The 26,076-nt window shown below is 59.6% G+C and overlaps 2 protein-coding genes across 2 annotated transcripts; one reads left to right on the top strand and one right to left on the bottom strand.

The window, feature by feature from the left end:
• Window positions 1–1,402: 1,402 nt before the first annotated feature.
• GPR37L1 (G protein-coupled receptor 37 like 1) lies at window positions 1,403–6,418 on the top strand. The gene is made up of 2 exons (XM_041422580.1): window positions 1,403–2,113; window positions 5,144–6,418. Exons 1-2 carry the CDS (start codon window positions 1,457–1,459, stop codon window positions 5,954–5,956), a joined length of 1,470 nt encoding a protein of 489 aa, XP_041278514.1. The 5' UTR covers window positions 1,403–1,456; the 3' UTR covers window positions 5,957–6,418.
• A 1,647-nt stretch (window positions 6,419–8,065) lies between these two features.
• ARL8A (ADP ribosylation factor like GTPase 8A) lies at window positions 8,066–24,260 on the bottom strand. Its single transcript, XM_041422586.1, has 7 exons — window positions 24,021–24,260; window positions 15,848–15,928; window positions 14,689–14,762; window positions 12,443–12,536; window positions 11,279–11,346; window positions 10,102–10,172; window positions 8,066–10,000 (listed from the first exon to the last, which is right to left on the bottom strand). Exons 1-7 carry the CDS (start codon window positions 24,141–24,143, stop codon window positions 9,951–9,953), a joined length of 561 nt encoding a protein of 186 aa, XP_041278520.1. The 5' UTR covers window positions 24,144–24,260; the 3' UTR covers window positions 8,066–9,950.
• Window positions 24,261–26,076: the final 1,816 nt, after the last annotated feature.

A 26,076-nucleotide genomic window follows, 5' to 3' on the forward strand; every position in this document is an offset into this window, starting at 1 on the left:
GGGGTCTGCTGGCTGCCAGGGTTGAGGTGTCCTGGCCCTTGTCACTGCCCTGGGCAGGACAGGGACACACTCCTGCAGCTCCAGGCCTGGCAGACACCCACCCCCACAGGCTGCACGACACAGGGCAGTGCCCAAAGGAGCCCCATGGCCCTCCAGCCCCTCGGGCTGAGAAAGAGGGGACAGAGCAGGGAGGGAGAACAGGGAAGGGAGCAGAGCACTGGGACAGAGGAGATGAGGTGGATTTGGGGACAGGAGGGGGAAACAGACAAAGACAGGGGGTGCAGGAGAGAGTCTGGGTTTGGGGAGGAGTCCCAGATACAGAGATCAGGCACCCCAGTTCTGGTTAGGGTTAGGGTTAGGGTTAGGGTTAGGATTAGGGTTAGGGTTAGGGTTTGGGTTAGGGTGTATGGTTAGGGTTAGGGTTAGGGTGTATGGTTAGGGTTAGGTTGTATTGTTAGGGTTAAGGTTTATGGTTAGGTTTAGGGTTAGGGTTCAGTTAGGGTTAGGGTTCAGTTAGGGTTAGGGTTAGAGTGCTGTTCAATCCACTATCCCAAGGGGAATTCAGCAGGAAAAGCAGCAACGAACCTTGGGAAATCCAGGCCGGCACATCTGGCCCCACATGGTTGCAAGCAGCATCTCCTGGAGTCACCAGTCCTTCCTCCTGCCAGGGGCAGCCCTGTCAGCACCCATCCCCAAGGGCATTTTTGGCCATTTGAGGGTGTGCTGTGCCCAGGCTGAGTGGGCAGGGGATGTGCCACATCGTGCCCTGTGCCAGTCCTGCCACAGGAGGCTCAGTGCTGGCCCTCAGGCCTCCTGAGTGCCCCCTGCTCTGGGGAGGGAGTGGAATATCTGCCATGGCAAAGGCTGAGCTTGGCAGCCATGGCCAGTGCCAGGCTGTGAGCACCCCTCTCCTGGCTTGTTCTCAGGGGTCCTTGGGGGATGCCTGGGGCTTTTGTGGAGTATTGGAGAATCTTGGGGGATATTGGGGATGCTGAGGGAAGCTGGAGGTGTTGGGGGATAGTGGGTATTCCAGGATGGGGTATTCTAGGAGGAATGCTGAAGGGATGTTTGGGAACACTGGTGATTGTTTTGGGGATGCTGGGGGATCCTGGAGGGACATTGGGGAATTTGGGGATACTGGGGGATTTGTGGGGATGCTGGGGAGAGGTTTGAGGATGTTTGGGGGATGTTGTGGGATGCCGGGGAGGACATTGAGGGGCTGTTTGGGGATGTTGAGGCAAATGCTGGGGGTGTTGGGGGTTGTGGACCTGCCCAGCCTGGCGGCTGTCCCATCTCCCGGGCGGTGGGTGACCAGCAGAGGGCTCGGTCCCCTCCCGCCGCCGCTTTATCCTGCCCAGCGCTCGGCGGGCGCCCAGAGCCGCGGCCGGAGCCGGAGCGAGCGGCCGTGCCCGGAGCGCCGGGGCTGCGCCGCTCCACCGCACCGGAGCGGGGCACGATGCCATCGCCACCGCCGCCGCTGCTGCTGCTGCTGCTGCTGCTGCTGGCCCCGGGGGCCGCGGGCAGCGCCGGCTCCGCCAGCCCCCGGCACGGGCAGGCTGCGGACAGCGGCGGGAGCCCGCCCGGGGTGCCGGAGGGGCGGCAGAGGCCGCGCCGGGGCACGGAGGAGGACTCCAGGTCGGTGCAGCAGTACGTGCCGGGGGTGCGGGTGGAGTTCCCGCGGCCCCTCAACTCTGGCAGCCTGCACCCCACCAGGGCCCTGCTGCCCTCCAGCACCGAGCCGTCGGAACAGCAGCCGGGGGTCCCCACGGAGCGGGACAGGGCAGAGCCCCGAGCCAACCTCACCACCGTGTCCGACAAGCGGCTGCAGATGCACAACCCCCTGTACCCGGTGACCGAGAGCTCCTACAGCGCCTACGCCGTCGTGTTCCTGTCCCTCATCGTCTTCACCGTGGGGATCATCGCCAACCTCTCCGTGATGTGCATCGTGTGGCACAACTACTACATGAAGAGCGCCTGGAACTCCATCCTGGCCAGCCTGGCTTTCTGGGACTTCCTCATCCTCTTCTTCTGCCTGCCTGTGGTCATCTTCAACGAGATCACCAAGAAGAGGCTGCTGGGGGACATGTCCTGTCGCATTGTGCCCTTCATGGAGGTAAGGGGCTGCACAGGTCCCGCAGGGATCCAGGACTCTGCTCCTCTCTTCCCTCTTGCTCCGGGGCAGGCTGTGGGGCCGGTGGCCTGGCACAAGGACTGTGTGCCAGCGATCCCCGCTGTGGGGCACAGCAAGGAGTTGAGGGACAGTCCCCAGAGTGACCTTCCCTCTGTCCCAGGCCATGGCTCAGGCGCTGCAGCCAGCACCGTTGCTGCCAGGGCTGGGAAAAGCCCATTAGACCCCATCCAGCCAGAACAGGGACTTCTGTCAGCAGGGTCCCTCCATTTGTCTGTTCCTGTCCCACCCCAAAGCCTGGGGGCTCAGCCCTGCAGTGTTCTGGCCCAGAAACTGGCCACTGTGGGCTGCTGAGGATGGCCCAGGAGCAGGGGGCTGCAGGTGGACAGTGCTGGTCAGCACTGGAATGGGACAGCCCAGGAATTTGGTCTGGAAGCCTGAGATCTGTGTTTGTCCTCAAAGCTCAGGTTGGCCACACTCATGGGGAGCCAGGCACCCACTGAGAAGGCCAGAGGGACTGTGGGGACAGGGGATGGCAGAATGAGCAAAACTGCCCCAGAGGGCAGGATTTGGGCTGGTGCTGGAAACCACCCCTCAGTGTGCCCATCTCCCATCCTCAAGGGAACTTCAGGTCCAGCTGTGCCCCTCCGTGCCCTGGTGGGACAGACAAACCAAGCCTGCCTCTTCTCTGTGCTCAATGCCCTGTTTTTCAAAGGCTGCAAACACCTGGAAGAGCTCAGAGACAGTGTCAGGTCACTGAAGAACCCCTCAGGCTTGGTCAGAGCAGCCAGGGTTCAGAACCTGCCCCTCTCACTGAGCATCCACCCCAGTGCTCCGGGTTCCCGGCTGCGCCGTGCCCTGCTGGCCCCAGAACAGTCCCCTGTGACAGTCCCCTGTCTGTGACAGTCACCTGTCTGTGCCCAAGGGTCTGCACTTGTGCAAGGGTCCCTGGCTGGGCACAGCTCCAGCAATGCCCCTGGCTCCTCTGGGTGCAGGTGATGGACCAGGCTGTCCCACTGAGCACAGCCCAAACCTGCACAGCCCAGCCCAGCACAGGGATGGGGTGTTTGCTGGGGGAGCCCTGCAGCTCCCTGCTCCCCTGTGCCCCTGCCCAGCAGGCATTGCTCCTTTTCAGAGCTGTCCCACCCCATCCTCTCACTAACTGGAGTGTTTGCCCCATCACTGTCCTCCACCTCAGGCTTCCAACTGCATCTGGGTGGACTCAGAGAGGGGCAAGAATTTGCCCCAGTGTCCCAGGGAAGGGTGATGTCCCCAAAACAGACGCTGTCTCGAGGAGGATCTGGGGAAGATCTGCTGCTCATGGGCTCCCTGTTCCCCTGAGAGAACCCTGGGGGTGGCACCACCAGGTTCAGGGATTCAGCAGCACCTGGGTGCCCTGGGACAGCTGGGTCCCAGAGGAGTCAGGAAGGGACAGGAATGCTGGTGGGATGCTGGTGCTGCAGAAGGACTAGCCAGGAAGCATGGTCCTGGTGTGGGGGTCCTGCTCTGCCCCCCAGCACCAGCCCTGCACTGCCCTCCTGCCCCTCAAACTTGGGCAGAAAGGGGCTGCAGGGCTTCAGCTGGGGCCCAGCTGCAGGGAGCCTGGCTGGAGCCACAGCCAGGCCAGAGCCAAATCCCCAGCAGAGTCAGCCGAGATAGGAGAACCTCTCTGCAGGCCAGGGGTTCATGGCTGCGGGGGTTGTGGCTCAGGCACTGGATGGAGGCTGTGGGAAGCAGATGTATCCTCAGTGCTCTGGCACAGAGCCAGGCTTTGGGAGCAGAGCTGGTTACAGGGGCTCCTGGGGACAGGCTGTGTGCAGGGATGTGCTGCACTGACTGATGCCACCAGTGCCATCCCTGCCAGGCCACTGGAGGTGGCTGCTCCACAGCATCAAGGGCACCAGGAGAGATGGAAGAGCCCTTGGAAGTGTGCAGGGGGAGGAGGCAGCAGCACAGCAGCACCAAGGGCTGCAGGTGCCTGCAGGGAACAGGTGCAGTGTGCTGGGTGCTGGCTGTGGGGCAGAGCAGGCTGCTGGGTGCCCAGGCTGGCTCTGGCCTTTGGGCAGAGGAGCTGGGACATGCTGGGAGGTGGTGCTGGGTGCAGGATGCTGGTGCTGGTGTCCTGATTCTGTGTCTGGGGAGATGCTGCTGTGCATAACCGATGGTGCTGCCGAGTGCTGGCATCCCTCTGGCCATCAGCTGCTGCAGTGACCAGCCCAGGGCCAAGGAAAAGGCTGGGGTGTCGGGGGGGCAGTGTTCCAGGCTGTTCCCCACACACCACGTGGAGCCCTGGGAGGTTTCCTGAGTGCTGGGAAAGTCTTTCAGCAGGGGTTTGATGTTTGATGGCTTCGTGAGGCCAGGAATGGCCACAGCACTGGGACACCAGCATGTGACTATGCCATCATCTTGTCCAAGGGCTGTGGGACTTGGCTCCCAGATCTGGGACTGGGAATGCTGGTCAGTCCTGGCCAGCCCTCCCAGAGCCACAGCGAATCCTCTCCCTCCCTTGGCCTCCTCCTTTGGCAAAGGGGATGTTTTTCTTGCTATTCTCAATGCAGCGGAAATTGCCCCAAGCTGATTTGGGACAAGAGCGCCTTCAACTCACTTGGCCTGTCCAGGCAGGCCTTGGGAACCCTGGGAAGGTGGTGGTGGGTGTGATGGGCCCTGCTTCTCCTCTGCAAGAGCCATCCAGAATAGAGGAAGACCCTGAAGGACAATCCTGCTGTTCCCACCTTGGCTGGATGGATGGATAGACATCCAGCTAAACTTCTCCCTTTTGCAGAAAAGGGAGCTGGGCAGGGACTACAGGGTCAGGAGACATTTTTATCCTTTCAGGAGTCACAGAAAAGTAGCCCTAAACCCTGGGATGCAGCCACAGGCTGTGACCTCCCTACAGCCTTTGGAGGAGGGGTGGTGGCCTTAGGTAGCCAGGGATTTGCCCTGAGCCTGGTAGAGCCAAGCCCCCTGTGATGTCCCTGCAGCAGGGCCCACCTGTTCTGCCTCCTCCCTCACCAGGTCTCCTCACTGGGAGTCACCACCTTCAGCCTCTGTGCCCTGGGCATCGACAGGTTCCACGCGGCCACCAGCCCCCAGGCCAGCACCCGGCCCATCGAGCAGTGCCAGTCCATCATTGCCAAGCTGGCCGTCATCTGGGTGGGCTCCATGACGCTGTCGGTGCCCGAGATCCTGCTCTGGCAGCTGGCGCGGGACACGTCGCCCGTGTCCGGCGTGGTGACCGAGTACTGCACCATGAAGCCCTGGTCCCACCTGCCCGAGTCCATCTACTCGCTGGTGCTCACCTACCAGAACGCTCGCATGTGGTGGTACTTCGGCTGCTACTTCTGCCTGCCCGTGCTCTTCACCGTCAGCTGCCAGCTGGTGACGCGGCGCATCCGCGGCACCGACAAGAAGAGCGAGTGCCGGGGCGCCAAGCACGGCCAGAGCGAGGGCCACCTCAACTGCACCATCATCGCGCTGACCGCCATCTACGGGCTCTGCACCACCCCCGAGAACGTCTGCAACATCGTGGTGGCCTACATGTCCCCCGACCTGTCTAAGCAGACCTTGGATCTGCTCAACCTCATCAACCAGTTCTTCCTGTTCTTCAAGTGCTCCGTGACGCCCGTCCTGCTCTTGTGCCTCTGTCGTCCCCTGGGCCAGGCCTTCATGGACTGCTGCTGCTGCTGCTGCGAGGGCTGCGGCCCCGACACCACTTCCAGCGAGAGCAGCGCCGACAGCAAGCTCAAAACCGAGATGTCCTCCTCCATCTTCTTCGACAAGCCCCGGGAGACTCCCCCACCCCTCCTGGCCCTTGGCACCCCATGCTAAGTGCCACTGGGGAGCCGTAGAGATCATTTCACCTCCTCCTCCCAAGACCAAACGTTGTTCTGCCATTAGTACTCATGTCTGGACGTGGAACAAGCAGAAAGAGACAGCTCAGGGGGCTGCGCCGTGGGCTTCAAACCCAGCTTTGGGCAGGTGGGGCTTGAAATGCCAGTCCCCGTGGCTACACTGGTGACCCTCTTGACTCTGCCCAAAGGTCAGCGAGGACAGCAGCACCCTCCTGTCCCTGGAGCTGCTGCTCTGCAGATGGCATTGTGCCGGAAAGGTCTTACCTGAAACTACAGAGGCTGACCATGATGGCTCACAGAGGACACAGCAAACACAAACTGCTCTCTTCCTGTCCCCTCCCCTCCTGCCAGCCCCTCCACAAGAGGAGAAGTTCCAACTGGTCGTATCCCACGGATCCAAGCCGTGCCCTGTATGAGCTCAATAAACCAGTAACCTAGAGCACGTTGTGCTTGCACCCTCTGGCACTGCTGGGCTGAGCCCTGGGAGCCCCCTGGAATGGCTCTTCCTTAAACCTGGGAGGCTCTGGGGTGGGCATGGGCAGCTGGGGGGCAGGAGGGCAGGGAAGCAGCTGTGCCAGAGAAGGCAGCAGCCAGGGGAGATGGAGAAAGGCCCCCAGTCCCTTTGCTCCCTCCCTCTCGGGTGATGCTGAGTGGTGCTTGTGAGAGGGTGCCCGCTGAAGTGTTGGGTTTGGGGTGATTTGTAGGACCTGAACTGCTCTCAGTAAAGTCCAGCCAGCACAGCAGAGGGCTGAGGTAGCCCCCGGTCTGGTTCTCCACATGCACTATCCACAACCAAGGTGCTGCTGCTGCACCGTGCTGTGGGAAGATGTGGGACCACCACCCCCAGCACCCCTTGGCGTGAGAGCATCTCTCCCAAACTGCCCCACAGGGCTCCCGGCCCTCATCCACGTGCCCACTGCAGGGACAGAGTTGTCCCAGGAGGATGGTTTCAGGGCACCAGGGTTTCCAAGCCCACATGTTCCCTGCCAGGCAGGGGAGTCAGGGAGCAGGGGGTCAAGGAGCAGGCAGGACGGATCTGCCCGAGGGCAGCCCGGCCAGGGCAGCCGGTCCAGCGGAGCTGTTAGAGCTCCTTGTCCCGGGCGCTGGCAGCCGGCCCAGCCCCGGAGTGCCAGGGCGAGGGAGCCGGTTGCCAGGGGCACTGAAAGCCAGGGGCTCACTGCGGGCTTTGTGCGCAACACCCACCGGGCCCCGCGCGCGCTTTGCTTTCGCAGAGCCGTTTCCAGGGAAACAAAAGCCCCAGTTTTCTTTCGAGAGCACAAAACTGGGTTTTTCCTTTCATCCTCCTCCCCGCGAGCCCGTGCTGGGCCCCACAGTTTGGGAGAAGAGGGGTCTCGTGTCGGCCCAGGGATGCAGGGGGCTCGCAGTCCAGGCCATACCTTCAGTGTGCCCGCAGGGTGAGCGGGGTCCCTGGGAGGGTCTGGGGGCTCTGGGGTGCTGGGGGCGGGCACCTCTCAGGAGCCTGGTTCACATCGCTCTGTCCTGAGCCGGGGCCAAGGGCGAACAAAGCCAGGCTTGTGCTGCAGCCTCGCGGGGAGGGGCAGGGGGTGCAGGCAGCACTGTCACCATGGCTGTGGCAGCACCCCACGGGCCAGCCCTGCTCCCACCCTGCTGCCTGGGCAGCTGACAAGGCAGGGCAGGGGCCACCCCCGGGACACGGCACGGTGGGACCCCAGCAGCAATGGCCAGCAGCTCCTGGGGACACGGGGAAGGAGTCACCTCCAAAGGACACAGGAGCCCTGCAGCAGTGAGCACAGCCCCCAGGAGGGAGCAGGGAGAGGGGGCAGGAGCACGGCAGGCACCCCAGACCCAGCAGGGCTCTGCAGCAGTTCTGGGACACAGCAGGGGCAGAGGAAGGTCCAGCAGCAATGATGGCCATGGATGGCGTGTCTGAGCTGGTCTTGGCACCCAGGCCAAGGAAACAAGGATCTGAAACCATCAGAGGTGCCTGCTCAATGGCCACACGGTGCCCAGTGCTACCCAGGGGACAGGGACCTCCCTCCCAGGCAGGGCCCCCAAGGATGGGTGGCAGAGATGGAGAGAAGTAACGTGACAGCAACCACACCCGCAACGCAAAATTGTTAATTTATTATTAGGAGGCAAAAAAAATTGTACAGTTACAAGAATCATTTCCCAACAGAGGTCAAATCTGAGTCAAAATATCGCTTACAAAAAAAAAAAAAGGGGGGGGGTGGGAGGGAGACAACACTTTACAAGTTGTTAAATTAAAAAAAAAAAAACCCAACAACAAAAAGAAACCTCTCTTTGTGCAATTCTGCAAAAACAAGAACAGAAGGTAAATTCCTGGCCTGACACCCTGGAGCCGAGTGGGGAGAGGCTGAGGGGGCCCTGCAGCCCCCCTGGCCATCCCCACCCCGTGCCCCAGCCCTGCACTGGGGCCAGCAGCTGCCTCCCCTGCACACCCAGCCTCCAGTGCCAGCCCAGTCCCCCAGACTGGCCCCAAACAACCTGGCCAGGCCCCAGGCTGCACCTCAGAGCCCCGGCCCATGGCACAGACATGGCACAACCACAGCCTTTGTCACACCACAGGACTTCCACAGTCCCCCCTGTGCACACACAGACCTGACCATCGTCCCCACAAGCCCTGCTGGCCCTGCCCACGGCTCCTGTGCCCCCCAGCCAGGGCAGCAGAGCAGGGGGAGCAGGGAATGGGGCGTGGGGAGCAGGGAATGGGGAGCAGGGAATGGGAAGCGGGGTATGGGGAGTGGGGAGCAGGGAATAGGGAGCAGGCACAGACAGCACAGCGAGCAGGAATGTGGTGCAAGCATGGGGAGCAGGGAATGAGAAGCAGGGAATGGGGAGCAGGACATAGGGAGCAGGACATGGGGAGCAAGGAATGGGGAGCAAGGAATGGGGAGCAGGACACGGGGAGCAGGCACAGCACACACCCCTGGGTCTGGTGAGCAGCACTGAGGGTGCACAGATATTTCTGAGCATGTCTCCAGGTGCCTCCACGTGTCCCTCCTTCTCTGGCATCCCAAGGGATGTCCCTGGCCAGGGCAGAGCCAGCAGCCCCAGCCGGGCACAGGCGATGCCACTTGGCACGTGGGGAGCCAGCACAGCTCTCCTGAGAGGCAGCCTGGGACAGACAGGTGGGAGGCAGGTGCCAGCCCCAGCTCCCCCAGGGGCTGCTGGCATTGCTGGGCCCCCAGCACTGGTATCAATGCCCCAGATCATCCCCGAGCAGCCAGGCTGGGCAGTGGGCAGGATTTGGCCAGGCACAAGAGCAAGGGACTCATGGGGAAGGGGGACAAGTGGCCCTCGACCCCAAAGAGAGGCTGGGGAAGTGGAGGCAGTAGGGGGAGGCTGATGGCAGTGGCTTGTGGCGAATCCCTGTCCCCCAGAGGGGTGAGGAGCCTGCAGGTGGCATTGACATGTACCCCCACCCCCCAAACCTGAGGCAAGCAGGGCAAGGTGGGCACCCCACAACACCCCTAGGGTGGTCTCTGCCTGGAGGCAGCAGCAGGACACCCAGAGAAGGGAAAAGGGAGCCCCAGGGGACACGCCTGCAGCTGGCACAGCCCCATCCCCATGGGCTGCCTTCTGCTACCACCCTCCTCCTCCTCCCAACACTGACCCTTGGCTGGCCTTGGGGAGCCCCAGCTTTCCTACTGCTCACAGGGCCCAATTTAATAACAGCACTATCCCTTAAATTAAAAAATTAAAATATATATACATATATATATACTGTATACACAGACAACAACAGAACAGTGCCAAAATGGAGGAAGGGGGGGAGGAGAGGAAGGGGGAGAGGAGGGCAGTCGGACATCTTCTTTACAATAAAAACAAGGACTCTGCCCCAATGTCAGCAGAGTCTGGGGTCCCCTAAAAATACCCATCTAGAGAGAGAGCTGGAGGGACAGAGCAGGAGAGAGGGGCATGGGCTTGGACAATGGCATCTTCCCAATCCGAGCCAGGCCCGCGGGACCTCAGCTTCGCCTGGACTTCGAGTGCTGGATAAGCCACTGTAGGGTGATGTCTGCAGAGGCAAGGGGACACTTACAGCCTCTGTCCCTGGCTGTCACCTCCCCCTGTTCCCGGGCAAACACGCCCCCCGTGACCCCAGCCCACAGCACTCACCAATGTTGTCCTTTTCTTTGCAGGAGATGGAATAGCAACAGATCTCTCGGTCCTGGATGGCAGAGAGGTTCCTGTGGGAAGGGAGCAAGTCTGGCTGCACACTCTGAGCTGTGTGGGGTGGCCATGGCAGACACCCCCAGGCAGCTCCTGAAGGGTCTCTCTGGACTCTGTCTCTGAGACAGGGCACAGTGGAGGGGCAGCAGCTCCCCAGGAGCTGTGTGTGGGTCAGGAGAGGGCAGCATGGCTCCATGCCTGAGGGGCAGGGGTGGTATGGGAGGCGGGGCTATGTGACAGGGCAGGAGGGACCCGATCCCAGGGAGACCCTGGCCACCAAATTCTATAGATCCCCCCAGCCCTGCAGCCAGATGGTGCAGGGAGGTTTTGGGAGTGGCACAGGGCTGGCAGCATGGGAGCTGCACAGGTGCCCACGGTGCAGCGGTGCTCTGAGGTGGCTGAAGGGGAGGAAATGCTGCGAGTCAGTGCAGCATCCAGGCTCCCCCTGTGGAGGAGCCCAGTCCCACTGTCCAGGGCGGTATCTGGGGCAGACCAGCTCCAGCAGCCAGTGCCACGCTGTGCCGGGCCCCCACGCCACCATGTGGCACATGGGACCCAGCCCTGGCACTGGTGGCTCCAGCTCCTCTGTGTCTCCACAAGGCGTCACCTCAGACATCCTCAGCCACTCGTGCCACCTCAGGCCCACAGTGCCACCCTAGATGGGCAACCGTGCTGGGGGGGACATGGCAGAACAGGGAGGGGTCACTGTGTCACACTCCCTGTGCCTGGGGTCACAGTGTCACACCCCTGTGCCCCAGGGGGACACTGGCACACTGTGTCACACCCCCTGTGCCCCAGGGATCACACTGTGTCAGACCCCTGCACCCCAGGGGGACACTGGCACATTGTGTCACACCCCTATGCCACAGGGGGACACTGGTACACTTTGTCACACCCCTGCACCCCAGGGTGACACTGGCACACCGTGTCACACCCCTGTGCCCCAGGGGGACACTGGCACACTGTGTCACACCCCTGTGCCCCAGGGGGACACTGGCACACTGTGTCACACCCCTGTGCCTCAGGGGGACACTGGCACACCGTGTCACACCCCTGTGCCTCAGGGGGACACTGGCACACCGTGTCATACCCCTGTGCCTCAGGGGGACACTGGCACACTTACATCTTCTCAATGAGCTCCTTCTCATCCAAGGCACCGGGCAGGTCCCGCTTGTTCCCCAGGACAAGGACCTGCAGGGCAGGACAGGGGACACCTGAAGCACCTGGCCACCAGACCAGGCAGGAACCTGCTCCTGCCACTCAGAAGCAGAGTCTGCTTGTGAGACCAGATAGCCCTGGCTACTCCCCTAGGATGTCCCAGACAGAAACCCCCTTCAGCAGCACTCAGGAGGCAGAACACTTCAATTAACTGCCTTAATTAGCGTACACAGCATCTCCTGTGCATCCCCTGCTCCCAGTGTGGGCATGGCCCCACAGCTCATCCTCTCTGGAGGGCACCAGCATCTGCTGTGCCACTCAGGACATCCTCCCAGGAGCCTCTCACTGTCTCTGAGCAAGAAGTCCAGTGAAATGGCTAACACTGACTCTATGCAGCAGGAGCAAGCTCGAGATGCTGGGCAGAACCCACTGTGCAGGCAGCCGGCCCAAAGCAGGATCAGCTGCTCGTGGCAGCAGGGCTCTCTCCCGGCAGGACTGGTTTGTCCCTCCGGAGCATCCATGTGACTGTCACCTGACAGGGCGGCGCCGAGCCTGGGCTGCTGCACTGGCCCGGGCTCTGCAGCAGCACGGGATGAGCATCTCCCCCACGCCGGTTCCAATCAGCAGCCTTGTTCTCAGGAGAGAGCCTTCAGAGGCCTGCAACTGCAGCCTGGTATGTCAGCAGCTTCATTTAGCTGGCAGTGGGCATTGGGGATCCGTGGCAAGATCTTCAGTTAGCTCCTTTCAAAGGATGCTGATTTGGGATGGCTGGTGAACAGCCCACCCCACAGGTACAGCATACCTGTGACACGTGCCACCTCCTGCACATGTCACAGCCCAGCAGCCCCTCTCACAGGAGACAGCACCTTCCTGTCACGCCACAAATCAGGCGCAAATCCATGTGAGAGGACAGATTTCACCCAGGGGGCCTGGTCTGTGCTCTCTGCCCTAAAGATCCCTCTGTGTTGCTTGGCCCAGTTCTGACCTAGAAGTGTCACTGCCCCAGCTGTCTCCCCCAGGAGTGCAGCAGGGAAGTGATGCCTCCAAGGAAGGGGAGCCCCTCCCTGAATCTGCTCTGCAAGCCCTGGCAGTGCCCACCCTGGGGACCACGACTGAGGCACCAGCTCACCGGGATGCCCTGCAGCTGTGGCTTGTCAAGCAGGTTGTGCAGCTCGTTCTTAGAGGCCTCTATCTTCTCCTGGTCAGCAGCATCCACCATGTACCTGCAAGGGAAGGGACAGCCCTGAGCACAGGTGCCCAGGTCTCCATGGTCTCGTACTGTGCTGAGGTCCGTGCCACCCCCAAACCTCCTCCCATGGCAGCTCACTGCCCCCACTGGGAACTGGGCCAGCACATGCAGGGGGTTGATAACAGGATCCTTCCACCTCTTCCCAAGGATGGCTGTGGAGCTGAGAGCCCCTCATGTCTCCCAGGGGAGCAGGGGACCACCTCATCCTTGTCTCTGCAGGTGTCTCCCTGCTGACAGCAGCGACAGGCTGGGTGAGGGAAGGCCAGGCAGGAGAAGCTGCAGGACACACATTGTCTCCAAGAACACGCACATGGCAGCTCCATGTAAACACACAGGAGAAGCAGAGAAGGCAGGAGAAGCTGAGGATGCAGAGGTGACAGTGACCCAAGGGGAAGGACCTCCCCATCCCATCGATGGGGTAGTCTTGGGAGGGGCCACGGAGCATGTGGATGTGAAGCTGGTGGCCACCAATGCTTCTCTGAGCAGAAGGGGAGATTTGGGAAAGGATTTTGTTCTTAAAGGCCAACTTCTATCCTGCAAATAATGTCAGTGAAGCCAAAACTTGGGTGAGGAACCGACCAAAGCAGCCTTGATTTCAAAGATCAAGAAGCTGTGAGAGGGTGAGAAACACGGGCTCATCAGGCTTTGGGGAGTTATTTAAAAATGGGAAAAGAGCTACTAACTACTAAAGTGCTTAACACAGGAAAATGGGAACGCTGTGCTAAGAGGGAAAACACCCCCAGGGACTGCCCCAGCCCTTGGCATGTTGGGCATGGGGGAGAGCTGAGAGCAAAGGGAAAGGGACCTGACACAGCTCGATGTGACGAGGGCAGACTGGAGTGTGACCTGGATGCTGACAGGTCCTTTTGTTTCCTGACAACCACATGGGCCAAAATTATGATGATATGGAAGGAGGCAGCAAAAGGAGTGAAAGGACAGAGATTCTGTCATTTCCAGCAAAGCTCATTGTAATAAAAACTGTAATAAAAACACTCCTGCAGGTCCAAGGCCATGTCCCAACATGCAGAACAAGCAGTACCACACTCCTCCTCACCTGCCAAGGCTTAGAGTTGGGAAGGGTAGCACAGAAAGCATCCCTCCAAATCTCAAGGGATGGTCACTTGGGAAAGATCCCATAAATCTTATTTTCTGACTGGGTTTAAGTAACCCCAGCATGGTGTCCTCAGATCAGTATTTGTCCTTTGGAATAGGCAAGCTGCTTCCCATGAGTGCCTGGCCATGCTCACCCCAGCCTGGACTCCCTGGGATTGCTTTTCCTGCACTGTCTGCAAGCAGGGGACACCCAGAGACACTCAGATTTGCTGAGTCAGTAGCGGGTGAGACTCCTGCTCTCAGCACAAGATTTATCTGGCAGCACATAAACATCCTGACCTGGAAACCAGCCTCTCCTGTGGGAAGGGCTGAGCTCCATGACCGGGTGTGCTCAGCCCCTGTGGTGAGCAGCCAGCACAGAGGATGCATGGGAGCCTGGAAGGGTGAGATCTGAGGAACAGAGCTGGACTGAGGGATGCTGGAAGGGAAGAGGAGGGTCTGGCACAGCTGGAGGGACCTGGCTGTCCTTTGCTCAAAGCCCATGTAGACATCAGTCCCCTGGGGAACTATCTAGAAATAAGGAGGCTCAGGGGGGACCTTATTGGTCTCTCCAATTCCCTGATAGGAGGGTGAAGCCAGGTGGGGGTCGGGCTCTCCTCCCAGGAAACAAGCAACAGGACCAGAAGAAACGGCCTCAAGTTGGACCAGGGGAGGTTTAGGTGGGATATTAGGGAAAATTTCTTCCCTAGAAGGGTGGCCAGGCCCTGACACAGGTTGCTCAGGGCAGTGGTAGAGTCACCACCCCTGGAGGTGTTCAACCATCTGGGGACATAGTCTAGTGGTGAATATGGTGGTTGTTGGGTTAATGGTTGGACTTAATGATCTTAGAGGCCTTTTCCAACCTTCATGACTCCGTGATGATTCAGTGATTCCAGCTCCTGACAGGGGTGTCCAGCTCGGGCAGCAAAGGCACCCCAGCAGCCCGGGATGGGGTGATGCCCCCCTGCCCTGGCAAGGCTCAGCAGCAGCAGCAGCAGCAGCAGGGGGTGGCAGCAGGGCTCTGGGATACTCACACGATGGCACTCACTCCACGGCAGTATCGCTCCCACATGCTGCGGAACCGCGGCTGTCCCCCGATGTCCCAGAGCTGTGACAGGAGATGGCAGCGTTACCCTGGCACCGTGCCCAGCACCCCACACTCCTGCCTGACACCCTTCCTCCCACATGTGACCACCTGGGGCATTCTGGCCATACACCAAACCCACCCCCATCCTCTCCTCTTCAGCTCAAACCTTAGGAGGAGGCTCCTGACTTGATAAAGAAGGGAGAAACCTCAGGAAGGGGAGCTGGAGGATGCTGAATCCCCCTGTGTGTCCCATCCTCTCCTCTTCCGCTCAAACCTCAGGAGGAGGCTCCTGACTTGATAAAAGGAGAAACCTCAGGAAGGGGAGCTGGAGGATGCTGAATGCCCCTGTGTGTGCCTCTGCTGGCACAGAGGGACCCCTGGCCCAAGCTGGGTGCTCCTCCCCATGCCCATCACACCTCTTGCCATTTTCCTGAGGCCATTTCCCATTTAAGAACAATCAGCACACTCCCAAGTGTTCCTGCATCAGTCAGAGATCCCACAGCCAGCTTTTCAAGCCTGTCAACAGCTGTTTCCCAGTAAAACCCCAAGCCCTTGAAAAATCCAGGTAGAACCCTCCCCTTCCTCTGCTCCCAAGGCAGAGACCACCACTGCAAGCCATGACCTGACCACCCTCAGCAAGGTGACCACATCCATAAATCCCCACCAGCAAGCCAGAGACACAAGGAAACCTCCAGCTTTGCAGCTCTAACCCTAACCTCCAGCTTTGCAGCTCTAACCCTAACCTCCAGCTCTGCAGCCCAGACTGGCTCTCATTGCAAAGTCTGGATCTCCTACAGCCCTTCCCACCACCTCGTCTGGTGGGTACCTGCAAGACCCTAACAGGGCAAATCTTTCACTTCCAGGTGGTGGAATCACAATCCCTGGGAATGTTAACAAAACACGTGGATGTGGCATTTGGACACATGGTTTAGTGGTGAACACGTCACTCCTGGCTGGACTTGATCTTAAAGGGACTAATGCTGCTATGCTTCTGTTCTGTGAGCTGCAGCTGGGATCCCTGGAATTCTTCCACCTTCAGCAGAAGAGCCACCTATCTCCCTCACCTTCACCTTTCATCCCAAGAGCCAGTAACAACTGCATCTTACCTTTATGGTAACATTCCCTTTGGTGATCTTCCTCATGTTGAAACCCACTGTCGGGATCATGTCCTCATTGAACTGTCCTGACTGCAAGGAACAAGGTGAGACAGCGTTAGGAGGTAGAGGAATGGGGCCAGCCTGCCCTGGCAGGGCAGCAAGGCTAACAGCCTGGGATAACCCCAAGGGCTCTGCCAGCCCTGCCCTGGGCACGGTGCAACCCTCCTGCAGGTCCATGCCAGGAGCACAGAGCCCAGCAGACATGGTGCCACTAGGACTATGGGAATGTTGTTCTTTTACAGATGGGAGAAAGCCTGGTGGGCAGAGGGAAACCATTGTGTCGTTGTGCTGGGCTTGGTGAGCATTTTGCATGTAAATCGCCCTCTCTTTGTACACTTTTGTTATTAGTAGTGTTGCTGTTTCTAGTAAATTGCTGTTATCTCAACCCATCATCTTTGCCTTTTGTGCTTCCAGTTGGAGGGGGAAGGGGAAGCAAGATGCAGCCACCACCCAACACCAGTGGGAGCACTAAACTGGGGAATACATTCCTAAACCATGGCACTGTAGCTGCTGCAATGGGCACAGGTGCCCTGGGTGCCCCAGTGCAGCCCCCAACCCTGCAGCCAGCTGCCACCCTCAGCCCTGCACACGCTGTTGTCCCGGTGGGCTGGGGCATGGCCCATCCCAGCTCTCTCAAGCCCTTTGTGGAGGAGGCTGAGACCTTGCTCCTCTGCAGTGACCTCTGGTGAGGCAGCCCTGGAAGGACCCCCAGGGTTTCAGGCTGGGCTCCCCAGCCAGGGAGCCACCTCCTGCTCCAGCTCCTTCCCAGATGCAAGTCCTGGGGGCACCAGCATGCTTCGTGCTTTGGATCACTTATGGCCCAGCTCAAACCAGACTGACTTCTGCTTTCAGGCAAGAGCTGTCTGCACTGCTTCTGCATCCTGCACTTCTTCTGCATCCTGCCTGTGCTGGGTGACTTGGGGATCACAGAGGGCCCCCCTCCTGTCCCCAGAGCTGCTCCAACGTCTGTTGAGTTTATGCATCAGATGCAGATCCCTGCGGGGCTGCAGCAGCCCAGCCCTGCTGGTCAGGCTTGTTGGAGCAGTGAGCAGGAGCCATCCCTCTGCTGATGCTGGCTCATGAACCACGTGCACAGCACCATCCCAAGGGGTCTTGTGAGAAATGACCCTCACTTTTAAAATTTTAAAGGTTTATTAAACCTTAAGAAAAATACAACAAAAGGACTAAATAAGGAAAAATTACAGCACTGGGAGCCCCAGTGACTACCAGCCACATGCTCATCTTCAAAATGGATGCTCTGCTTTTTATACCTCTAGACCCCCTTAAAGTCCTGTCAGTTAACCCCTTCCCTGCTGTCCCGGGGTGCAGATCACTTTCTCACACCTTGGGTGGAGCTCAGGTGTTGCCACAGTAACGAGCCAACCCTCCCAAATGCCCCGAGTACCAAGGCCAGCCCATGATAACAATGAGAGGGGGACACATCACAACTGTACATCTACAAAACTTCTCTTAACACACACACAGAATGTTCACCCTTCATTGTGAGAGCCACCATCCCATTCCCATCACTCATCTCTAACAGTCTGGCAAAGCCCACCCCAGTGCTGCTCAAATCCCAAGGCTTCAGGACAGGCCCAGGTGCAGCAGCACAGAGGGACATCACAGGCAGTCCCAGCAGGGATGTGGCAGCTCGGGGGCAGGAGACAGGAGCTGGCACAGCCTTCACCTCCAGCAGCATCCCTGGCACTCAAACCACTCTTATGGCCCATAAATGCGTCCTGGGGGGAGGCCATGCTGGGGAATGCTGAGGAGCCAGCAGGGCAGAATGTTTGACGAGGGTAGTGCAGCTTTGGGGTTTCAGCCATCAGTGCCAGAAACCTGCAAGAACCACCAACCATGGCCAAACTCATCCTAGCAGGTCTTTATGGCCTTAAAATCCTCAGTTTCTTGAGGGCTTTTCTCTTAGTTAACACAAACCTCAAAACAGGAAGTCAGTTTATGCTGTTTTGTCATAAACATATTTTTGTGTCTGGTTGAGCCTGTGGCTCCTCCAGATGCCCCACACCAGCAAGTCCCCAGGGTTTTCCTGACCTCTTCCAAAGGCTCTGCAATAGACCTTGCTTCCCTTTTTCACATCCCTTTTGTATTCAGCAGCAAAAGGCAGCAGCCAAGGGGTGTTCAGGCCATGCTGCACCCAGAAAGAACTGTGAGGAAGGGCATGGGGAGAGGAGGGGAAGCAGGCACGGATCCACAGGGGATATCTCCTATGGACTGAGTTCAACACACAACTGAGCTCTATGAAACAAAGGAATTCTCAGGCTTTGATCAGTGGGTACAGAGAGCATTTGCTGAAGAGCTCTTGGAAGCTGCAGGCTCTGTCCTCAGGGATTCCAGACCACATGGTGGGATCTGCTGGCTGTGCAAAAGCCATACAAGATAAGGTTCCCATGTGACAGAAGCTTCTTCCAGGAGGGGGTGAGCTACAGGAGCCAGGAGTCATCTCTTCTTTCCTCCACGGGTGGGACAGAGCATGTCTGTGTGAGTGACCACAGCCTTGCTCCCTGCCCCAAATCCCTCTCCCACTGCAGCACCTGCCTCCAGCCTGTCCAGGCCAAGGGGCCAAAATAAAACTACTTGAGCTGTCCAAAACAGGCTGAGCAGGGAATGCAAGGCACTGTGCTCCAGCATGGCTCCCACGTGCTCCCTGCTGTCCCAGCACCCACAGAAGCATCTTGCACATGCTCCTCCTCTATCAGCTCATCCTGCATCAGCTGCTCTCTGAAAGCAACTCTCAGTGTGGAAACACAGATTTCCTCTTCCCTCTCCAACTATCCCTGATGCTGATGCCTTCAACATATTTTAAACTCCTTGCAGGGTCCAGCCATCCACAGCTCCACTGCCAGGAAAGCAGGGGGCACCCAGATGGAGACAAGCAAAAGCTTCACTGGACACACTCTTCCCCCAAATTTTGGTTATGAAATGGGCATAGAACCCATGCTCACCCTGAAAATGATGCCAAGCCACACCAATTGCTTAAGAACGGAATTCACAGAGTTCACAGAATCACTAGGTTGGAAGAGACCTTCAAGATCATTGAGTCCAACCCAGTTCCACTGGGAAGCGCAAAAATTGTTGCAGGCAAGATGGATTTTGTGGCCACAAATGGCAGATCAGGTCTTTACAGACTCCAGTTCATTGCTGGTTTTGCCAGGGTCACCACTGCCCTGCTCAAACCACTCTGCCTTGGTGCCCTGCCCCAACACTTTCCAGGTGGGTCACTGGGAGAGGTGGCCAGAATTCAGCTTTTGCCAGGGCAAGCAGAGCCCCCAGCTCACGCTGAGCCCATCCTGACACATGCACATGGACACCACATCAGCTGCCACTTCAGCCATCACCCCTGGCCCAGACAGGACCCAGGCCTTGGCTTGCTGGCACATGCAGAGAAGCCACCTCAGCCTCCCCCTGCTCTGGTGAGCGGCACACAGGGCTGAGGTGGCCAGGCCCTGCTCCTCACTGTGGCCAGGTGGCTGTCACCCTGTGCCAGCACAGGACAACACCAAACTGATGTGACCTGCTCTAGATACATCAGTGCTGGCTGTTCTGCAGCCCTGCTCCCCCGAGGGCAGAGATGGCAGTGCTGGAAGCCCAGCCCTGGGTCTCTGCAGTTGTGTCTCCATCAGAGTATGGCCCTTTGTGGGACAGAGGCAGGAGCCCAAAGCACCTCGGGTTGGGTGTCTCCCACCACTGCCTGGACCATCCCCAAAACTGCCCAGCCTGGCACTCCTGCAGGCATCTCCTGCCATGTGGCATTTGAGTCCCTGCCAAACCCTGTCCAAGCTCTAACATGGAGGGACACATATATAAACAATATAAAAAAGAAACGTTTTGTGATGTGAGAGGTGAGGCCCTGGCACAGGTTACCCAGAGAAGCTGTGGCTGCCCCATCCCTGGAAATGTTCAAAGTCAGGCTGGATGGGGCTTGGAGCAAACCAGTCTAGTGGAAGGTATGTGCATGCCAATGGTAAGGGTGTTGGACAAGGTGATCTTTAAAGGTCCCTTCAAACCCAAACCACTCTGGGGTCCTATCTCAGGAAATCCACACTGTCCATTTTTCTTGGCTCATGTTGACAGAGCTTGCAAGACAAGACCATGCCTCAGCCAGATTCTCCTCCTCTTCCAGGAATATGGAGAAGCCCCTCAGAAAACCTGACACCTTCTGCATGAAGCTAAGGAGCAAAGACACACCTGTGGAAGGCCCAGGTGTGCATCTGGAGGCAGAATGAGAACCCACAGCCACCTCCCACCCATGCTGGCCCTGCCAGACCCCACTCAGGGGGCACATCCAGAGTTCCTGGGAAAGGTGGGTATCAAGACAGACCAGTGCAAATACATCAGAACAACAGCTCCCTGCTATTTCCTCAGCACCTCTCTGCTCTACCTCCCCAGCAAACCCTGGGGACCTTGCAGACCTGGAGCTGCATGTTCCCTCCCAGGCTCATCCAGGGCACATCCTGCCCAGATGGGTCAGCTGGCTGGCCAAGGGGTCAGCATCCCTCTGAGGAGGGGTGAAGCAGGGGCTGAGCTCTGCAGTCCTCTGGGCCACTCCCAGCCCATGCCTCCCCGGCAGCCCTGCTGGAGAGCTGGCCACCTGCCCCACCATCCATCCCACCTGGTGCCAAACACGAGGCTGCTGTGGTTCCACAGGATGGGTCAGGCTGGAAGGACCACCTGATCCAACCCCTCTGCTCAACCAGGATCACCCCAGAGCACATGGCACAGCATTACTCCCAGACAGCTCTGGAATGTCTCTAGGGAGGGGGACTCCTCACCCTTTCTGGGCAGCCTGTTCAGTGCACAGTCACTGCACAGAGAAGTTCTGCCTCATGTCCAGGTGGAACTTCCTGGCATCAGCTCCTGTCCATTCCTCTTGCTCCATTGCTGGGCCCCAGGGAGCAGAGCCTGGTGCATCCCCTGAGCCCTCCCTGCAGACACTGACAGACACTGATGAGGCCCCTCTCAGCCACCTCTTTTTGTCTGTTTGGCTCAACAGCCTCAGCTCCCTCAGCCTGTCCTCATCAGAGACATGCTCCAGTCCTGCCAGCATCTTCACAGCCTCCACTGAACTAGCTCCAGCAGCTCCATGCTTCCTCCTGCAGCACTGGTCTCAGTCACTTTCCAGGAAGGGCTGGAGCACAGGATGGTGCTCCAGAGCTCCCACCACATGTCCAACACCCTGCCACTTGTGCCTTCACTCTCTTGGAAGGCTCTAGCACAGGTAGAAGTATATGATGTTAAAAGCAGCAACGCTCTCTTGTTCTAACCACAGCCTGCACTGACAGGTTTTGGGCCCCAGCACCTGCTCAGGAGCTCTCAATACCCTTGAGTCATCCATGGCACCACCAGACTGGAGAAAAGGCAGCTAGAAGCCCACTAGCTTCAGGTTAAGTCAAGACCAAGTGTGTATCTACACTTTTCATTTCTCCTTGAAGGAAAGACTTCAAACCTCAGCTATCAGCAGCTAGGAAAAGAAAAAATAAGTCCAGGAAAATCAAAGTTCCCACCCCAGGCAGGTGACCCAGGAGGAGTCATCCTGATCACAGCTGCCTTCAGCAAAGCCCTTGCCTGGCACAAGCACAGCTGGCTGCTGGAGGGAGCCACCCACCTTCCAGGGAACCAGAGCCCACTTCTCAGTCAGGTGCAGCTACAAATCCTGCAAGAAAAGGATGGTGCCAACCCCCCAGAGCAGCTCCGGTCCCAGAAAGGCTTCTTGAGACATCTCTCCAACACCCCAAAATCCCACACTTCTTCAGTTCAGGTTTTATCCCCCCACAAAGCTCAAATCACAGCTATTTCCCCTTCCAACTACCCTACTGCAACACTCAAAAGCCAGGCGCCTCCAGACCTTCTCAGGCAGTTCCTGTCGAGCTGGCATTTCCTGTGCCATGCTTCTATTTCGCTTGTGCCCAAGATGTCTTCTCAAAAGTTGGTGCCCCTTTTTGTGTGCATCTGCCACAGAACTTGAACTTTCCAAATAACTTGAGAGGCCAAACTCAGCACCCTGAGCCAAACTGACATGTGAGGGTCTCAAACACCCCACAACAGACCTGACAGACCAGCAGGCCGTGGTGCCAACTTCAGCCACCTCAAGAGCTGCTGTAATTCCTCTAAGTCCCTTTTCCCTACACCAGCAATTCTGGCCAAGCAGAGAGATTCCCAGTGCATGGGTCTTGCCAGTGGGGTCCTGCCCACAGTTAAAGTGCCAGCTACAAAGTATTTACTCACAGAAGCAAACGCCACAAAGCCCACACTGAGCCCTGTCTGCTCCAGATGCGGCTGGGAGAGCAGGAGGCACGTGGGGAACAGGGAACCAAGGAACACCAACCTCTGGGGCTTCCAGCCCTGCGCAGGCAGCACAGTGCAGCAGGTCTGGGATAAAGCTCCATCACCCTTCACAGCTTAACTGGGTGATTAAAACCAACAGTAAATTACTCTGCCATTTTTAAGGGAGCCTGGGTGTTCTTAACAGGCAGCAGCACCCAGCAGACCAAGAGCAGGAACTGCCCACACGTGGCACCACCACATCCCACCCTGGCATGGGATTGCAAAAATTGACTATTAAACATGCAAATGGCAGGGAGAGGTCTCTCAAAAACAGAACTGGTGCTCAGAGTCACTGCCCCAGAGCCAAAATGCTCCCTGTCCCCAGACACTGGTGTTGGTTTATGGGGGGAACCAGCAGGAGACTGGAGCACTGAGAAGCGACTTCCAGCAAAACAGCTCGAGAGCAGAAATGCCATCATCTCCAGGATGAAAAGCATTTTGGGTTGTCCTCTCTCTGCCCCTAGACACTTCAGGAAGGACATTTTTGTCCCTCAGCACCTCCCAAAGAGCATGGCTCCAGTGCAGTGAAGCCTCCATATGAGTCCCTCTGACAGCCCAGCAGCTTCTAGCACCCTGAGCAAGCACCAACAACCTGCTCTGCTTTGAGCCATGGCAGGCACGGACTTCAGAGCAACCCGGGGGCAATGGGGGAACCAGGGCAGACCTGCATCCACCTCCCTCCACGAAACCATCGGGGGGCAACAGCCCAAAGCCACCCTTCAGCATCCTCCCACCTTGCACTATCACTATTGAGAGGCCGAGAACAACCCAAAAAGCCAGGGGGGAGACTGCCGAGCATCCCCACGGGTGAAGCCACGCCCTGGGCGTCGGGATCCAGGACACGCAGCTCCTGATCCGCGGCTGGATGCAGGGACCCCGCGGAGTGGAGGAGGCAGCGCGGCCGGGGCAGGCCGGGGCTGGAGGGGCCCGAGGCGGCTGTCGCTGCCCTGCCCCGCCCGGGTGCTGCTGCAGGAGCAGCCGGCACCACAGCACGCCGCCGGGGTGAAGCACCTCGTGCTTCCCGAGGAAGGTCGCCAGGCAAACACCTTCACACCGGCCCCCAGGCAAGGAACCCCGGGGGCACCGAGAGCCCGGCGGGGCCGTCCTGAGGCCCCACCTGCGCGTCCCGGGGAGGCAGCGACCATGACAAAGCGCCCGCTGCTACGGGTCCGAGAGCGGAGCTCCCGCAGTGCCCCGGGCCCTGCCCGGCCCGGGCACCGGCACCTGCCCACGGCCGCAGCTCCTGCCCCGGGGCCTGCTCCGGCTGCGGCCCCGAGCATCCCCTCAGCTCCGGGGATGCGGGGAGAGAACGCTGCGGTTTGCCTGGGCTGCTCCGGGCCTGCACCCTGCACCCCACACTGCACCCTGCACCCCACACTGTACCCTACCCTGCACCCTGTATCCCACACTGTGCCCACACTGCACCCCACTGCTGCATCCCGCAGCCCAGCCCGCACCCCCTCCCCAAAGGCATTTTCAGGCTGGGGTGCGACAGGGCGGAGACGTTCAGAGAAATACCCAGGGATGCAATGGGGACATGCAGTGGGGGCGCAATGGGATGCAATGGGGGTGCAATGGGGATGCAATTGGAATGCAATTGGGGTACAATGGGGTACAATGGGGATGCAGTTGGGATGCAATGGGGTACAATGGGGGTGCAATTGGGATGCAATGGGGCACAACGGGGGTACAATGAGGTGCAATGGGGGTCCAAGGGTGAAGCCCTGGGTGGGCACGTGACCCCTCGGGGATGGGGCGATGCGGGCGTCCCCAGGCTCACCGCGATAACGTTGACGAAGGTGGTCTTGCCCGAGTACTGCAGCCCCACCAGGGTCAGCTCCATCTCCTCCTTCCAGAAGAGCGCCCGGAACCAGTCCAGCAGCTTGTTGAAGAGCGCCAGCATGATGCCGGCCGGGCCGGGCCGCGCTGAGCGGGGCCGAGTTGAGCCGAGCGGAGCCGAGCCGGGCAGGGCCGAGCAAAGCGGAGCCGCGCCGGGCCGGGCCGAGCCGAGCGGGGGGCCCGCGCCCCCCCTCCCCCGCCCCGCTGCCGCGCCCCCTGCCGGCCCGGAGGAGCCGCGGCAGCGCGCACCGAGCGGCCGGGTCCCCGGGACAGCGCGGACAGCACGGAATATCCCACAGCCCTGCCCTGGTCACTGCCGGCATCCCCGACCCTCGGTAACCCAGGGCTCCTCAGGTCACAGTACGGCCTGAGGGAGGGGGGTGCACCCTCGTACCGCTGCACCCCTCAGCCCTGCACACTCCCCCGAGCCCGCCCCGACAGACCTGTACCCCAGTTCCCCTGCACCCCCAATATCCCCCCAGCCCGCCCTCCTGTGCTCCCAGCGCCTCTTCACCTGGTGCCCGCTGCACCCAGCATCCCCACCTCCATCACCCCCACTGCCCCCCATGCTGCTCACCTGCACCCAGCACTCCCACCTCCATCCCGCCTGTGCCCCAGTGCCCCCCGTGCTGGTCACCTGCACCCAGCACCGGCAGGTGCATTCCCTGCACCCCCGGCAGTGCCCTGGCACGGCTGGCACCAGCTCCTCCAGCCATGCCACGGGGCACACCCCAATCCCGCACTGGTACCAGCCCCCCTGCATGCCAGCCCCCACACACCTGGGAGTGCCACTGGGACCCCTGGCACACACAGCAGGACCGAGCCAGCCCGTGGGGCTGCCCCACTGCAGCCTGTTCCACTGCCCCCCTGGGGTCACCTATCCCCCTGGTGTCACCTGCCATAGGTACAGCACTTGGCCAGCAGCCAAGGCAGGAGCTGCCCCTGGCCATGGGTGCTCTTGCCCAGGGCTGGTGGCATCCAAAGGAGGGTGTGGCAAGGTAACACCAGGGGTGGCGAGGCCCCAGCAGGGACTCTGTCTCCCGAGGCTCGGGGAACGCCGGTGGGTGAGGGGGGACCTGGAGCTCCAGCCCTGAGGGAGATGCACCCTGCTGTGATGGGACCTCCATGGGCACAGAGGGGACCTCAGCCACCTCCTGTTTTCCTCAGTGGTGGGCCACTCACTGCTTCGGTGGCTTTGGAGGCTGTGCTTTGAGCTGGTGCTTGGCCTCAGGCCTCACTTTACCCAGGTGATGTCTGTGTGATGGTTCAGGTGCAGGCTGCAGTGGGTGCAGGGGGCAGGGATGGTTTGGGTGCAGGCTGCAGTGGGTGCAGGGGGCAGGGATGGTTTGGGTGCAGGCTGCAGTGATGGTTCAGGTGCAGGCTGCAGTGGGTGCAGTGATGGTTCAGGTGCAGGGGTGGTTCAGGTGCAGGCTGTAATGGTGCAGAGATGGTTTGGGTGCAGGTTGCAGGGATGCTGAGGGTGCTGGGGTGTAGGTGTTTGAGGGGTGCAGGCAGTGTGGGCAGGGCTGGGTAGGGGAGATGCAGGGCACAGGGGTGCTGCAGTTGCAGAGGTCCTGCGGTACTGGAGGGTGCAGGGTGTGATCAGTGCAGGAGGACTGGGGGTGCAGGGTGTGGGGTGTGCAGGGCTGTGCAGGAGAGCTGGGGGCCAGCAGCCAGGGTGGCACTGGGGCGTAAGGGCTGCCAGGAGCCCCGAGCAATGCCACAGAAGCTAACAATTCCCAGCTGGAGAACGAGACACAACCCAAAGGCACAGCCCCCTTGAAGGACGTTCCTGCGAGACCTGTACCCAGCCTGCTACCACAGCAGCCTTCAGCCATCAGGTTCAGCAGCCTCCAAACCCTCTTGCTTTGGCCCTGCTCAGCTGTGCTGGGCTGGGGGGTGCAGAGCTGCCCCAGGGCTGTGCTGGCTGTGCCTTGGCTCTGCTGTGCTCTCCCACGCCGTGCTGAGTGCTCAGGGCAGGGGCTGCCTGGCTGTGC

Source organism: Onychostruthus taczanowskii, unplaced genomic scaffold (assembly GCF_017590055.1).
Source record: "Onychostruthus taczanowskii isolate IOZ18803 unplaced genomic scaffold, ASM1759005v1 scaffold74, whole genome shotgun sequence".
Taxonomy (NCBI): Eukaryota; Metazoa; Chordata; class Aves; order Passeriformes; family Passeridae; genus Onychostruthus; species Onychostruthus taczanowskii.

Bases quoted from the DNA above. Each gene is read 5' to 3' on its own strand.
- GPR37L1 (XM_041422580.1), top strand. From the start codon at position 1,457: ATGCCATCGCCACCGCCGCCGCTGCTGCTGCTGCTGCTGCTGCTGCTG. The intron at 2,114-5,143 runs GTAAGGGGCTGC...CTCCCTCACCAG, and splicing joins GCATTGTGCCCTTCATGGAG to GTCTCCTCACTGGGAGTCAC.
- ARL8A (XM_041422586.1), bottom strand. From the start codon at position 24,143: ATGCTGGCGCTCTTCAACAAGCTGCTGGACTGGTTCCGGGCGCTCTTC. The intron at 15,929-24,020 runs GTGAGCCTGGGG...TGTTCCTTGCAG, and splicing joins CCTTCGTCAACGTTATCGCG to TCAGGACAGTTCAATGAGGA. The intron at 10,173-11,278 runs GTAAGTGTGCCA...CCCTTCCCACAG, and splicing joins AAGGAGCTCATTGAGAAGAT to GAACCTCTCTGCCATCCAGG.